Source organism: Scyliorhinus canicula, chromosome 1 (assembly GCF_902713615.1).
Source record: "Scyliorhinus canicula chromosome 1, sScyCan1.1, whole genome shotgun sequence".
NCBI lineage: Eukaryota > Metazoa > Chordata > Chondrichthyes > Carcharhiniformes > Scyliorhinidae > Scyliorhinus > Scyliorhinus canicula.
Window position 1 is genome coordinate 156085116 of NC_052146.1, and position 16962 is coordinate 156102077.

The window sequence follows — 16962 nt, forward strand, 5'->3', positions numbered from 1 at the left end:
TCCTCATAATCCAACCCCTTCAGCTCTGGGATTAACCTAGTGAATCTCCTCTGCACACCCTCCAGCGCCAGTACGTCCTTTCTCAAGTAAGGAGACCAAAACTGAACACACTACTCCAGGTGTGGCCGCACCAACACCGTATACAATTGCAACATAACCTCCCTAGTCTTAAACTCCATCCCTCTAGCAATGAAGGACAAAATTCCATTTGCCTTCTTAATCACCTGTTGCACTTGTAAACCAACCTTCTGTGACTCATGCACTAGCACACCCAAGTCTCTCTGAACAGCGGCATGCTTTAATATTTTATCGTTTAAATAATAATCCCGTTTGCTGTTACTCCTATCAAAATGGATAACCTCACATTTGTCAACATTGTATTCCATCTGCCAGACCCGAGCCCATTCACTTAACCTATCCAAATCCCTCTGCAGACTTCCAGTATCCTCTGCACTTTTCGCTTTACCACTCATCTTACTCACTTATCAGGGGATATGGAGCAAAGGCAGGAAAATGGGGTTGAAGTACAGATCATCCATGATCCAATTCAATAAGGAGTAGATTAAAGGGATTGAATAGCCTACTCCTGGTACTATGTTCCTATGAATGACTCTACACTTTGTCAGACAGAGTAAAAGAGGATTAATTCCCCATCCACACCCAGAAGTTCTCACGTTTAGTCAGCTGATTTCAACAGCACAGGCATAGTAGAGCTGTGAGAACTGTCAGTTTGTTGGCCAGATTAGAAAAAAAATGCTGTTGACTGCGGGACTAGCCTGCTCTGGGCCTCAAATTGCTCCAAATCTCCAACTGAAATGAGCAAGAGAGTAACTGCATCGCATGATCAACAATACAGAGCACCTATGCAATGCATCCGAGAGTCTGAGTGACCAGCTAAGCCACACAAATCAGAAGTATTTCAGGTTAAGTTCCTTGGCCTGTGCTCAGTTAGTTCTCAGCCAGGTCAATAGACTTTTAAGCACCCCAATTAGGGAGGAAAGTCAGCAAGGTTTTCGGCTCCTGATATCCAGGAGGAGCAACCCTCCCATCCCACCCAACCGAGAAGACCAGGCTTAGCTCTGAGACCCTGTAATTGATCCACCATGAAAGTCAAGCCAGCGAGGAATATTAGCATGACTGATGCTTAAGGGATAATCCCACAGTAACAGATAACACTCCCAAAAATAATTAAGGAGAACGACAGAGAAGTAAATTACGAGAGAAAAAATAAAGATGGGAACCTTTCAAATTGGCAGTGGTTATAATCCATTTAAAAAGCTTCTTGCTTACCGGACTAAGGTTATGCAGCTGCTAATGTACATCACTGGGGCTTTGAGACTGTTGCTAAATAGTTCTCTCTCTCTCTCTCTCTCTCTCTCCCCTCTCCCCTCTCCCCTCTCCCCTCCCCTCTCCCCCCTCCACCCCCTCCAATTCCACTAAGTACTGTGCCGGTTCCTAGAGTTGTGTGTTTCCACTGTGCTGTCGATTTAACTCGGGCTCCTGAAAATAGTTTACGCTGTGCATATCATGAGCAAGAGGCAGAGTCGACAAAAGGTACAGATCAAGAGTCACTCTTACAATCCTCAAAGGCTGGCTCAGGGCTGCATTGATGGTAGCTTGAAGGCAAAGTATTTAGAGAGAGAGAGGGCAGAGGAGCAGGCGATTCTGGACCTCCTTCAACATAATTCCGACACCATCAGTCAGCCATCAGAGGTGTCTCATAGCAACAACCACTTGGGGTGCAACTGGCTTCCCTCACTCTTCTCTTCCTGCTGCACACACCAGCATTCAACATACAAACAGTTAACAGTGAGCGTTTCTCTCTCGCCTCACCCCCAGCTGCGGCCCCTTAAATATGAAAACAATCAGCGAGGAACAAAAAGTGCACCGAGTTTGAGATCTTCCAAAACTCAAAACATGAATGTCCTTTTAAAGCAACAAAACCTCGATCTAGCATTCAGAGAGTTTTGAAGTTACTCACAAAAAAAGATAAGCTAACGAATAGCCGGTTTTTATTTCACAAACAGTCTTCCAGTGCTACGTTGCATCAAGGTTACCAGCATTGTAAACACTTTTCAAAAATGTTAGGTTAAAAGCTGCCACAGGAACTGTGTAAGCAGCTGAACTAGCCGCTCGGCAAACCTGTCCCCAGAGTAACGGGGAAAAACCCTTCAGCTAAATAAATTATATTTTAAGAACAAACAAAACCAGATTGAGAACTTCGACTTGCAGTGCTTACCCGGCGTAGCTTTTCATTTAGAGGAATGTATGCCCCAGTGATCAGCCACATTGCGAGGAATGACACTGCTACAGCCTGCCTGCTAAATCCATTTTAACAGTATCAAGTGAACAGCTCACCTCAGCTTTAACTCTCACAGGAAGGGGCCGGCTGTTTGGGACACAAGCCAGCTCGAGACTGAATTTTTTTCAAGTTTTTATTTCTGGCACCAGTTCTGCCAACAACAGTCACAGAGTAGATCAGCCAACAGCTTTCATTTACTGAGCAAAGAACTGGTTTCATTTAGCTCTCTGTGCACCAATCCCCAGATGGTCCACCCAGTGTTTAGTAGCCGGTGAGTGGATTAGTCTTAAACTACTTGCCACTTTGGTGCTTTCTGCTGGATTGCTTGCTTCTGTCAGGTCCAAGGGTTAGGAACAGTTCCCCAATATCTTCCAGCCACAAGCATAGAACCAATAACAATTAAGGCCCATACATAGGTTATGTATGAAAAAAAACACTATTCAAAGATCAGTCAATGCCGCTGTCTGACTTGCACTGGTCCAGGCAAACTAGATAGGTTTCAGTGCTAATCCGCAGTCTGAGCGAAGTTGACCGATTTTAGCCCGGGTGCTAAGTGAAGCACCAATTACCATCCAAGTTCATAGTGATCTCCCAACAGAATTTGTTTAACCAACTTCTGCGCTCAAAAGGGAATTTCATAAGCTTTCCCCACCACACTGGAACAGTATATTTGCTTTATTTTGCCTTTATTTTGCTGAGGTGGAAGGGTAGGAGTGAGAGGTCATAGTGTGCAGATCTTGCACTGTGGCAGTACAGCATAGACTCAATAGCTCAGTGAGTCTTATACTTTACTGTTTGTTTGCATGATTGCTATTCAATAGCCCTACTGGAAAGCACACGTGGAACCATAGAAAAGTTACAGCACTGGTGGCCATTCAGCCCAACTTGTCCATGCCAGTCCAAGGACACCCAGGTACCTTTTCAAATCCCACCTTCCTGCACGCGGTCAATAGCCCTGCAGCTTACAGCATTTAAGGTGAAGATCCAGGTACTTTTAAAAAATAGTTTCAAATCTCTGTCTCCACCACCAACACAGGCAGCAAATTTCAGGCTCCCGCTACCCTCTGTGTAAAAAAAGTTCATCCTCATTTCCCCTCAACACTTTCTGCCACTTACTTTGAATCTATGTCCTCTGGTTCTAGAATTCTCCATCAAGGGAAATTTTATTCTGCCCACTTTCTCTCTCCCCCTCAATTTTGCACACCTCAATTAAGTCATTCCTCAGCGTTCTTTGTTCGAAGGAAAATAACCCCAATCTATCCTTGTAGATACACTTGTCTAGCACCGGCAACATTCTTGTAAACCTCTTCTGCACTCTGTCCAGAGCAATTACATCCTTCCTGGAATGGGGTGAACAGAACTGTACACAATATTCTAGTTGTGCCCTTGCCAGTGTTTTATACAATTCCAACATTATATCCTTACTTTGCTATTTTCCCTCTGCCAATGAAGGATGTGCTTTCTTTACAATCTTATTTACTTGAACTGCTGCCTTTAGGAACTTGTGTACTTGCACAGCAGGATCTCTCACTTCATCTACCCCTCTTAGTATATTCCCATTTATTGTGTACACCCTATTGACCTCCCACTTCTGTGTAAATTCCATCTGCCACTTTACTGCCTACTCCACTAACCCATCTATATCATTTTGGATATGATAGCTATCCTCTACACTTTTCACCACTCGGCCAATCTTCGTGTCAACTGCAAATCTCACAATCGTGACCCCCATGTTCGTACCCAACTCATTAACCTAAACACAAACAGTAAGGGTCCCAACATCGAGCCCTGTGAAATTTTCCTATTGCAAGGGCAGCTATCGACCGTTACCCTGGTTTCCTGTTAGTAAGCCAACTTTTTATCCAGTTTCCCACATTGCCCTGTATCCTATGGGCGTTTACTTTTTTGACCAATCTGTCATGCTGGACTTGTCAAACATCTTGCTAAAATCTATATACACATCCACTGCACTCTCTTCATCAACCCTTCTGGTCACTTCCTCAAATAATTCAATCAAATTTGTTAGGCAAGACTTTCCTTTAACAAATCCATGATGATTATTCCTGATTAGTCCATGCCTTTCTATGTGACAGTTAACCCCATATCTCAGGATTGATTCTACTTAATGTGTCCACCACCCACGCAAGGTTTCGAAGGAAATGCCAAAGAATTATAGAACCACATTTGCATTTCTCTAGTCCTTTGGTACCGCCCCTATATCTCGTGAGGATTGGAAAATCATCCTCAGAGCATCTGTTATCTCCTCCCTGACCTCCTTCAGTGGCCTTGGAAACAATTCTTCTGGCCCTGGGCGACTTAACAACTTTTAAGTATCCCAACCTCTCTCTATGATTATCCCATCCAATATCTCAAGTGTTCCACCTGGACTACTATATCTGCATCATCCATTTTCTTTATAAACATGGAGACAAAATATTCATTTAAAGCCCTTCCCACAGCCTCTACATCCACACACGAGTTCCCTTCTTCATCTCGGATAGGTCCCACTTTTTCCTTAACTAACTTTATACCATTAATATATTGGTAAAACATCTTTGGGTTTTCTATAACTTTACTTGCTAATCTTTTTTCATGGCTTCTCTTTGATTTCCTTATTGACTTTGTCCCTGCACTTCCTGTACTCATCTAGGCTATCTGCAATGCTTGATATCGTACACTTCCTTTGTCAGTTTGATCTTCCCCTCTATTCCTCTCGGCAACCGGGTTTGGGGGGGGTCTAGATTTGGCAGTACCATTTATATTTTTGATGGGGACTGGTCTACTCTGTACATTTATGATCTAGTTTTTTGTGCCTCCCACTGGTTTTCCACAGATTTATCCCCTAGCCAGTCCACCTCAGCAAAGTCCGTTCTGATTTCTGTAAAATTTGCCTTTTACTCCTGCTTTTTCTCTGTCCTTTTCCATGGTGATACCGAATCTAACTGAGTTGTGAAGACCATCCCCGATATGGTTACCAACTGTCACTTCACCCAATTGCCCCTCTTCGTTCCCAAGACTAGGTCTAGAATTGCATCGCCTCTTGTCGGGTTTGTCACTAATAAGTTGAAAAAACTTTCTTGGACACACCATGAATTTTTCTCCATAGTTAAAATCTACTATTATTGCCCTCTTGTTCTTGCAGGCAGAAATTTGTCTACATATTTGTTCTCTCTCTCTTTCACTATTTGGGGGTCTGTAGTATAATTCCAATGGGGTGACTGTCCCTTTTTAAATTTCTAAGCTTAACCCATAAAGCTTCCTTTGTTGACCTGTTTAGTATATAATCCCTTCTCACAACCGGAATTGATTCTTTAACCATCAGTGCTATTCCCCATCTTTTTTATCTCCCACTCTATTGTATCTAAAGACTCTATACAAAGGGATATTGAGCTGTAAATTTTGTCCCTCTTTTAGCTCAATTTCCTTATAGCAATGATATCTTGCTGCCATGTGTCGACCTGTGCCCTTAACTCATCAATCTTGTTTGTAATGTGATATTCCTTGCGTTGAAGTATGAACAATTTAACCCACCATTTTCCCTTGCTGGACACTTTTTAAACTTTGCTTCTCCTGGAATTCCAAGTCTATCCACTACATCTTCTACATCACTAGCTAATGTTCTACCTCCATTTTCCTGATCTGAATTTGACCTATTTGATCCCACTCCTGGTATTTCATCCCTCTGCCACACTATCTTAAATACTTTGCCCCACAAAACTAGCGAAATCCCCCACAAGGACATTGGTCTCAGCTCTATCTGGATGCAACTCGATCAGTCTGTACGTAGGGACATTATAGAGAAAAAGATGGGAATTTGGTGCAACAACTCCACAAGATGAACCTTTTGCTGATGCTCGGTCTAGTTAGATATTTGAGGTGTGATCAGTCGGGTGAGGTACCAGAGCACTGATCATGAAATTGGCTACCAGCTTCAAGAACCACCTTCAGGAAAGTTACGGGATGTATATTTTGATCTCTCACTGGTGAGACCAGTCTTCAGGGGCAGCACGGAGTGTAAGGGGCTGGTTTAGCACAGCGAGCTAAATAGCTGGCTTGTAATACAGAACAAGGCAACAGCGCGGGTTCAATTCCCGTACTGGCCTCCCCGAACAGGCGCTGGAATGTGGCGACTAGGGGCGTTTCACAGTAACTTCATTGAAGCCTACTTGTGACAATAAGCGATTATTATTATTAGGGGGAAGTCGCCTCTACTACTCATACGAAATGAGTTTTGCCAATACTCATGGGAACATGACCACAACAAACTTTCCGTGGTTTAATGTCTTCGTTACTGGATTAGTAATCGAGATACCTACATTCATAATCAAATTCTGCCATGGACTCAAGATTTTGAGTTCAGTTTAAAATCAAAAAATAAAAGACTGATGTTAGTACAGTCGTCCCCCTTTATAACGCGGGTGTTGGGGTCCAAGACAGCCACCCGCGTTGCAACCGAGCCGCGGATATCCACGATGGGGGTTTTAAATTTATTTTAAAATCTATGCTAGCGCTTCCCATTGAGAGTCTACGGTGGGCGGGGGGAGAGGTCAGACCTCCGTAGACTCACAATGGGAAGCGCTAGCATAGATTTTTAAATAAATTTAAAACCCCCATTGTGGATCTAATTAAAACAGTGTCAATTTCAGCGGCCGGCGAGGGAAGCTGCTCTCTCACTGACACTGCCGGCTGCTCACTCCCTCCAATCCAACTTTTAAGTTTTAATGTTTCTGATTGGAGGGAGAGAGCAGCCGGCAGTGTCAATTTCAGCGGCCGGCTGATTGTTTCAGTGAGAGAGCAGCTTCCCTCTCCGGATCAAAGTGAGCCGGCCGCTGAAATTGACACTGCCGGCTGATTGGAGGGAGAGAGCAGAGAACACAGGAGGAGGTCATACGGGCCTCTGCAAGACCAGCATGGTCTCACATCGCCCCTCCCCTCTGTAGCTGGGGTTCAGGCTGTGGCTGCTGGGGTGCAGGTTGTGGCTGCTGGGGTTCAGGCTGTGGCTGCTGGGGTACAGGCCGTGGCTGCTGGGGTACAGGCCGTGGCTGCTGGGCTTCAGGCTGTGGCTGCTGGGGTACAGGCCGTGGCTGCTGGGGTACAGGCCATGGCTGCTGGGGTGCAGGCCGTGGCTGCTGGGCTTCAAGGCTGTGGCTGCTGAGGTACAGGCTGAGGCTGCTGGGGTACTGATTGGAGGGAGAGAGCAGCGGGCAATGTCAATTTCAGCGCCCGGCTGATTGCTTCAGTGAGAGAGCAGCTTCCCTCTCCGGATCAAAGTGAGCCGGCCGCTGAAATTGACACTGCCGGCTGCTCTCTCCCTCCAATCAGAAACATTAAAACTTAAAAGTTGGATTGGAGGGAGAGAGCAGCGGGCAGTGTCAATTTCAGCGGCCGGAGAGGGAAGCTGCTCTCTCACTGAAACAATCAGCCGGCCGCTGAAATTGACACAACTGACAGTTGGGGTCCATAAGCCCCCCCCGCGGTATATCGCGAACCGCGGTATTGCGGAGCGCGGTATAACAGGGGACTACTGTAGAAGTGACGCTGAAGCTGTTTCATTGTTACTCATGTCCTTTAGGAAGTGAAACCTCATTCCCTTGCCAAGGTCTGGTCTAGAGGTGACTCCAGTAGACTGTGTAGGCTTTTAACTGTCCTTTGAAACAGTCTAGCAAGCTACACAGTTGTATAAAACTGCTTGTAGTTCAGAATCGCTCAAGGAATCCAGGAAAGGACCTTCCCTTTCAGGAAAGAATGCTAACCTTGCTAGTGATGCCCATATCCCAAAAATGGATAGAAAAGTTGTGTGCAATGGTGTCTAACTTGCATTAAATCAGTAAACTCAATCAGAAAAATCAGCGGGCAACTGGTATGAGAAATAGAAAACGTCACTGTGGTGGAGTAGAGAATGTTCTTCAGACTACCTTCAGGTGATTTTGCTGAACTCTTGATTTTAACCCAAGTGATTCCTGGGTATACATGATTACACAAGAAAGAACACAATTCTGCTTTACTCTTTGCATAGTCCTTGGGCTCACAGCAAGTCACCAGATGTTAATAGCCTCAATGATGTTGAACAGGCCCTACCACAGAATACTAGGGCGAGGGTTTTCATGCATAATCTTTCAGAGTTTCCAAGTGTAGCCACTGTTCTGCAGGAAGCACAACCATAGGCGACAGCTCCTTCTGTGGAGCTCTGGGGTCCAAACATAGACAAATTAACTGAATTCAAGAGTGAGGCGAGAATGCCTGTATTTAACTGAAGTTTGGAAACTTGCCAGCTCTACAGTTAATGTGTAGCCCACAGGGAAAGCCTGTTCATGATTCCTGCCCAGACTGCCAACCGAGATCAACAGATTTTCTGAGATCACTCAAAGTTTTGGGACTTTATGTGGTGCAAGCCCTCATGTCAAGTTGCCTCACTTAACATAGTTTCTTTTAAATGCTGTTTATTCTTTAGGGCTTGTTTTTCCTATTCGCTGTCATTTTCAGTATTACTTTACAGCACTCTGGTCCTTGATGATTGTTATCAAGTTACTATTACGGAGACTAACTTTATATCCCAGATTTATTGATTGAATTAAAATTCCATCAGTGGCCATGGTGGGATCTGAACCCTTGTCCTGTGTTAGCTTGATCCTCTAGGATACTTAAAAAGTAATATCATTACACCAGCGTCTCTCCCCCCCCCAGTTTAAGATATCTTCTCAGTTTAATTGGTAAAATTGAACCTCTTCTGTACAGAATACTGAAGATTAAACAAACTCCAGTCAGGCTCAGGTCTTAAAAGTCAACTCCCCCCAGCCTACACCATAAATAAAGATGATGCTTTTTTTCCTAGCTCGTATAATGAAGTAGTTGCAACGATATTGTACCTTTCAAAAGCTCAGGACATTCAAAAGTATATATAGCCAATTAAAATATATAGGAAGCATGCCAACCAATTTGTACACAGCAAGCTCTCAGCTGTAGGATAATTTTAATTTTTTTTGTTCGTTTATGGGATCTGGGTGTCGCTGGTTAGGCCAGCATTTATTGCCCATCCCTATTTGCCCTTCAGAAGGTGGTAGTGAGTTGCCTTCTCGAATCATTGCAAACCTGTTAGGGAGGAAGTTCCAGGATTTTGACCTAGCGACAGTGAAGAAACAGTGAGTGACTTGGAGAACCTCCAGGTGGTGGGGTTTGCAGATATCTGCTGCTCTTGTCCTAGATGGCAGCGGTTGTGGTTTTGGAAGCTCCTAAGGACCTGTGGTGAGTTCCTGCAGTGCACTTTGTAGATGATACACATGGAACTCAAACCTGGCTCAGAGTTGAGAGCATCATTACTGAGAGTGGTGGCACAGTGTCTGCGTGGGTTACCTCCGGGTGCTCCTGTTTCCTCCCACAGTCCAAAAATGTGCAGGTTAGGTGGACTAGTCATGACAAATTGCCCCTTCATGTCTGAAAGGTTAGGTCGGGTTACTGGGTTACGGGAATAGGGTGGAGGCGTGGGATTAAGTAGGGTGCTCTTTCCAAGGGCCGGTGCAGGCTCGATGGGCCGAATGACCTCCTTCTGCACCTTAGATTATATGAATCTATGAGACACAGTAGATACTGGATGTCTGACAACGTGTCAATATAAAATACTGAGAAACCCATTTAGAGATGAAGAATGCACACTTTCCTCATGGGGTAACAACCCAAAGTGTAGAGAACAGGACTGGTGCAGGTTATTATTTGCCTTTAGGGACACTGTTACGTGTTAGTCAGGCATTTTATGCCAAAGGGGACCAGTAAATGACAGTTATCTAACAGTCAGACCTCCGGTGGCGGCATGTAGAGGGGAAGCCGCATATTGGGTGGCTCCTACTTGAGGTGTGTTTTTAGGAGTTTTAAAGTTCGGTCCGAGGGCAATTTGCAAATGATTGGATGTAAGAAGATATCAGGGAGGCAAAGAATGTCAAAAGGTTTAAGGAAAACAGCCGTGAAAAAGGGAGGGAGAGAGTGTTCACCATCGAGTGAGGGGGCCAGCCAGGGAGCTGACAAGATGGCGGAGGCTGGGCTGCTGGGTGGGGCCGCACTACTCATATGAGAGATGATGACTGAGGTGATGATTTTGGAGCTTGAGAAGCAATTTGCGAAGCATATGGAGGTGTTGAGGAAGGAAATTACACAGGCTTTGAAGTTGTTGGTGGAGGAGGCAGTGCTGTGGCGAAGACATCGGCTGAGGTGAGGGTACAGGGCGAGAAGATGAGGGAGCGGAGGAGGCCATGTCGCAGCACAGCGATCAGCTCACCTCGATGGGGGAGGAGCTGCGGAGGGTAGTCGAGGCCAATAAGGGGCTTCGAACAAAGCTGGAGGATTTTGAGAACTGCTCGAGGCGGCAAACTTTGAGGATTGTGGGCTTGCCCGAGGGGGTGGAGGGCTCGAGGCTACTGGAGTACTTCGCCAAGATGTTGGCAGAACTGATGGGGGAGGGCGAGGAATCCTCTCGGTATGAACAGGACGGAGCCCATCAATCGCTGAGGCCAAAGCCAAAGTTAAATGAGCCGCAAACGGCAGTGACCATCTGCTTCCACAGGTACCACATGAAGGAGAAGGTTTTGAACTGGGAAAAGCAGAAGTGGGAGGTGCAGTGGGCTGGTGTTCGTATTACCAGTACTTGTCGGTGGAGCTGGCAAAGAGGCGAGCCGCTTTCGGTCAAGTGAAGACGACGTTATACAACAGCGGGGTGCAATTTGGAATAGTATCCAGCTGAGGATACTACAACTCCAGAGATTTCTACTTCGAGACTGTGGAGATGGCGGAGGCGTTCGGGAAGGCAGAAGGCTTGGGACAGAAGTGAAGGATGGAACTGAAGATGGGTTGTGGACTGTGAATGGGGAGTTGGGAGAGTGTATAAATGTTTTTCTTTTTGACCTATATTGTTGTTTTTCACTTCAAGCAGTTGGAGATTAAGTTTTTTTGATTGTTATTCTTTATTGCAACGGTTTTCTTTTGTTGAGATGTTTGGGTTTGATTGTTTTCCTGGAACTGAGCATGAGGGGAGGGAGGGAAAGCATTGGGTGGGGCCCCCCGCGCTAGGTAATTTAAGTCGTTAGTGAACAGATAAGGATCCAGGGCAGCATGTTAATGCTGCTGCCTACGGCACTGGGCACACGGGTTCGAATTCCGGCCCTGGGTCACTGTGCATGTATAAGCTAAATTTGGATAAAAGTGAATATTTTGTGATGTCTCGGCCAGGGATTGGGGGGGAGGGGGGGCTATCATTCCGTGTGCGGTGACGCACTTTAGATATCTGGGAATGCAGGTGGCATGGGATGGGAGGGCTCCATGGATATGTTACTAGTTTGGCAGGGAGGATGAAAGCTGATCTGACAAGGTGGGATGGTCTTCCTCTGTTGCTGGCAGGCCGGGTACAGGCAATTAAAATGAACCTGTTGCCACGATTTTTGTTTATTTTTCAGTGCCTCCGATGTTTCTGCAAAAGGCATTTTTCAAGTAGGTTGAAAAGATGATTAACTCGTTTATATGTGGAGGGGGAAGGGGGGGCAGGATTAGGACGTTGCTGTTGCAGAGAGGACGGCAATCGGGGGGTTGGGTCTCCCAAATGTACTGTATTACTATTGGGCGGCGAATGCGGAGGTGAGGGGCTGGGTTAGAAGGGGGTCGGGGACCCCCAGTGGGTTAGAATGGAGGAGAGTAAGTGCAGGGGTTGGGGCTGAGGACGTTGTCAACAGCGCCGCCCCCGATGGCCCCGGGAAAATATTCGGGGAGTCCGACTTTGAAAATCTGGAGGTAGTTGCGCCAGCACTTCAGGAATCACAGATTTGAGCCAGGGAGGTGGGGCGGGAGAAGGGAGTCAGGGCACGAAAGGATGTGTTTCCTGGTTTGGGGTGGGGGGTCACGGGACTGGAGGAACTTGAGGCAAAATATGGGTTGGGACAGGGGAAATGTTTAGGTATATGCAGGTCCGAGATTTCGCTAAGGAGATACAGAGCTTTCTGGTAGTGCCGGCCTCCACACTGTTGGAGGTGCTGACAACAGGGGGAGTGGTTTCGCCGAGTTATGGGGCGATTCTCTAAGAAGCGAAGGTACCGTTGGAGAGGATTAAGATAAAATGGGAAGAAGAGTTGGGAGAAGGCATGGAGGAGGGGGAAGTGGTGTGAGGTGCTCCGGAGGGTAAATACTTCAACTGTGTGAGGTTGGGGCTGATACAGCTGAAGGTGGTGTATAGGGCGCACCTCTCAAAGGCGAGGATGAGCTGACTCTGAGTGGGGTAGAGGATGTTTGTGAACATTGTGGGGTTGGGGGGAGGCCACAAATCATGTTCGTATGTTTTGGTCCTGTCCAAAGATGGAGGGGTATTGGAGGGAGGTCCTCAGGGTAATCTCGAAGGTGGTACATATGAAGCTTGAACCAGGTCCTCTGGAAGCCATATTCTGGGTATTGGGAACAGGTGTGGAGGCAGATGTTTTAGCCTGTCCCTAGTTATTTGCCAGAAGGCGGGTCCTGTTGGGGTGGAGGTCAGCTTCTCCGCCCTGTGCCCTGGCATGGCAGGGGGGGATCTGTTGGGAGTTTTTTAACAGTTGAGAAAATGAAGTTTGAATTGAGGGGAAGGATGGAACTGTTCTACAATTCATGGGCTTTGTTCATTATGCACTTTCAAGAGTTGGATGACATCAAACATTAGGGAGGGGGGTTGGACTGTATGTCGTTGGTGACTATGTATGGGGTTATGACGGATTCTGGATTCCTTCTCTTTGATGTTTGTATTTAAAATGTTGAGGGTTAGTGGGAGGAAGGGATTGTTGACTAGATGATTGACATTGTATTTGTTTCCGTTGATTGTTGGTGGGTGTACATTTGGATGAAAATGTGAAAAAGGAAGAGAATAAAAATATTTTTTAAAAATCTAACAACAGTCAGAGAGAATTATCCATGCAACATCAGGACTTGAACAATCTCAAGAAATTCTCTCACCTGTACTTCCGCTTCCGAGAATGAGACCGGGAGCGAGAACGTGAGCGTGACCTTGTAAAGGATCGGGAGCGGGATCGAGAGCGTGATCTCGAATGAGATGACTGAGACCTGGACTTTGAACCTGCAGCTTTCGACATCTCTCAACGTGGATGTGGCAGCAAAGTGAATTCCTCTCTGTGTATCTGTCAAAGAGGAGATGCAGACACTGTTAACACCAGCATGTCAGAGAAAACAATGAGATAGACAGAGATACAGACAGATAGTGAGAAAGAGTGAGAGACAGAGTGAGGGAGAGAGAAGCATGCAAACTCATACACATCTGAAATAAACGGTGCATCACACAACACAAAATTACATTCAGTTTAACATATTTCCCTCTCCAAACTCAATTTCCTCACGAATCTTGGTACTCTTACAAGGGCTGGTGTAGACACGATGGGCCCAATGGCCTCCTTCTGCACTGATGATTCTATGATCTCACTGGCAAGTAGACAAGATTCTGCAACTACGGGCACAGTTTAGACCTCTTTTTTTGAGTTATATAATTGGAATTTACAGAAAATATTTTCACAATTATATTTTAAAGAGGTCACAGCAGATTTTGATTCCAGGGTGGTGCGAGACGAAAGCAGGTTTTTAATGTGGCTACATTTTAAATAGAAGCGGTATGGCTGCAGATGTTGAACCAAACTAACGATTCTGAGACCGCAGTACATTATACCGTTCCACACCCATGTCTTTTGATGCCCGCCATCATGGGACAGTTCCATCATTGCTCCAGCAATCTGTTCCAGGATGAGAGTCTGTGCAGGACAAAGAGTGCACGACTAAGAGATGTGGTAACATCGTAAGTCTTGTAATTTTCATACAGCCAACTTACTCTGGGATGCACCCACTGCCAAAACAGAGTCTCCCCCTGGAGAGACAGGACAAATGAATAATAGCACCTATGTTTTAATTTAGCTCTGATATAGTGGATGGAAACCCCTTGACCTTATTTCAAGAACTGCCCAACCAGTGGCTAAAAAAAATAAACTGTAGCCTATCGCTAAGCTCAAAAACGAATCCCTTCACTGCTGTAAACAAATGATCGAGTCACACTTCCTCTCTCTCTAGCCACTACCCTCCCTTCCCTCCAATTTTATGGGGAGAGAAGAGATGAGAGCATTTATGGCAACTTAATATCAGAAAAGATTAAGATGAGAAACAGGTCTACAATTAATCTGTCCTCATCTGACTATCATTCCAGACTGCTATCACTCAGGCTGCAAAGAACATTAGTCTAGGATCTTTGCAAATTATTTTCACGTTGATGATCCCATTGACCGGCCTTACTTTAAAGTTCTACGTTATTTTCAGGACTTCGGCTAGTTAAATCCTTATGGTGTGTTATAGGACATCTTATACTACTGTATACTTTCTATTGGAGGCATTTAATACACAATCCAGACGCATACTGAGTATCCTAATCAGAGTCAGAGAATCATAGAATCTGATTTTAAAGTATCATAAAGGAGCTGGAAAATCTCACGTTTCATTCAGGGGTATTTCACATAGGACCACAAGGAATAGCAGAAATTTATTATCGCACCAAGTTTCCAATGTGTCTATGGGAGCAGTGAACAGCATGGAATAATACACCAGATGCTCAAAGAACAAACAAAGGAACATTACATATGGATACGGGTTGTCTACCCATCAACAAGCACAAACTCCAAATAATGGAAGTACTAAATTCTTTACCACTTTAGAGAAATTCCAGGAAAAAAATAGGAGAAAAAAAGGTGGGGGGGGGGGGGGGGGGTGTAAGTAGGGGGCTGATGAAAGAAAGAACACAAAAACATACAAAATAGGAACCGGAGTAGGCAATTCAGTCCTTCCAGCTACGAAGATTATCAGTGGTCTGATCTGCTGTTCACCTTCATCAACAAGGGGACTCCCCAGCTCTTACTTTCCTCCTTTCCTGATCTAGATGGAATGTAATAAAAGTGGAATTTAACCCTGAGAAGTGAGGCGGTGTGTTTTGGGAGGACTAACAAGGCAAGGGAATGCACAAGTAGTACGACTTTGGGAAGTACAGAGGAGCAGAGGGATCTCGGGGTGCATGGCCATAGATCCCTGAAAACAGCAGGACAGGTAGATAAGGTGGTTAAAAAGGTATATGGGTTACTTGCCTTTATTAGCTGAGGCATAGAATATAAGAGCAGAGATTATGATTGAGCTGTATGAAGCACTTGTTGGGCAACAGCTGGAGTACAGTTTGCATTTCTGGTTGCCACACTATAGGAAACTTGAGGGGCATGGAGAGGGTAGATGGGAAGGAATGTTTACCCTTTGTAGAAGGGTCGATAACCAGGGGCACAGATTTTAAGGTAAGGGGCAGGGGGAAAAAATGTCACCCAGAGAAATCCACGGCCTGAAAGGATGGCAGAAACAGCTCCGACGTGATGTGCCTCTTTTTGTGCAGTAAAACACGATGGCTCTTTAACTACACATTTCCTCACTATCCCATAACCTTAGATTCCCTTAGTATTCAAAAACCTGTCAATCTCAGTTTTAATATATTCAACATCAGAGCAGCCACAGCTCTTAAAGAATTCTGACTTTTCTTCTCATCTGAATCCTAAATGACTGACCCCTAATTCTAGACTCCCCCATTAGAAGAAACATCCTTCCAGCATCTAGCCTGTAAGGCCCCCTACAAATCGTGTATGTTTTATTGAGGTCACATCTTGTTCTTCTAAACTCCAGTAGGGAAGAGAGGCATAGGCTACTCAATCTCTCCTCTTGGGATAATCCCCTCACCCCTGGAACCAATCCAGTGCAGGGCCTTCTCAACAATTCTGCTTTGGAGGCATCCCCCAACTGTGATAAAAAATTCACTGACCCACTTACAGGGGGCAATTTCTTCCATAAAAATGTTTAGCATCGCTCCCACTCACCATGCTATTGCTGCTATCCTGACACGGCAGACAATACTGGTTCCCATATCCATCCAGTCCCTCCTAGCAAACCAAATCACCTGATTCCCTCCCAGTCGCCCTTGTTCCCCTGGTGTCTCTCACTACGTGCTCCCAATGCTCTGTTTCAGTCAGTTTGATAGCCTTTTTCTTTCATCGCCAGAAAAGAACAATGACAACGAAGCAAACAAATTAAGGTCACTATGATTTTCCTTATCCAAATTAATCATAGTGTCCTTCCCCATAGCCCTGCAATATTTTACTTTCTTCCAAGTACTTATTTGATTCCGTATTGAAAGTCACAATTGAATCTGCCTCAATCACCCTTACAGACGATGTATTCCCGATCCTAACCTCTTTCTGCGTAAAAGGCTTTTGCTCATGTCGCCAATGGTAGATAGATTCTATCTACTCTGTCTGTACCCATGATTTTGAGTCCCTCTATTAAATCTCATCAACATTTTCTTCTGAGAACCCCCAGCTTCTCCAATATACCCAAGTAACTGAATTCCCTCATTCTTGAAACCAACAGGGCCGCGGTCATGCCACCAGCTGTCACTGTCATTTCACAGACATTCATGAGGGGACAGAGGTATAAGTTCGGCTCAGAGCCTCCAATTTGCTCAGCACAAACTCACATTTACACACTGATGTTTTAAAAATTCTTCTAAAGTGAGTACACATTAAATCCGGGAGGTTATTTATGGCCGATCCCCTCAACCTTTTTCCTGACTCTTAGACGGCCAA

At 45.3% G+C, this 16962-nt stretch overlaps 1 protein-coding gene across 5 annotated transcripts in view; it reads right to left on the reverse strand.

Moving 5' to 3' along the window:
- Positions 1 to 16962, reverse strand: part of LOC119968799 (thyroid hormone receptor-associated protein 3-like) — a 149067-nt gene that overhangs the window by 29002 nt on the left and 103103 nt on the right. For 4 of the 5 annotated variants that reach the window (XM_038801607.1, XM_038801617.1, XM_038801595.1 and 1 more), the window contains one exon: positions 13256 to 13437. In XM_038801607.1, coding sequence (XP_038657535.1) covers positions 13256 to 13392 — 137 coding nt within the window. In that variant the 5' untranslated portion in view covers positions 13393 to 13437. Of the gene's footprint in view, positions 1 to 2239; positions 2374 to 13255; positions 13438 to 16962 lie in introns of those variants that run through there. The other variant, XM_038801608.1, reaches the window with a different exon arrangement.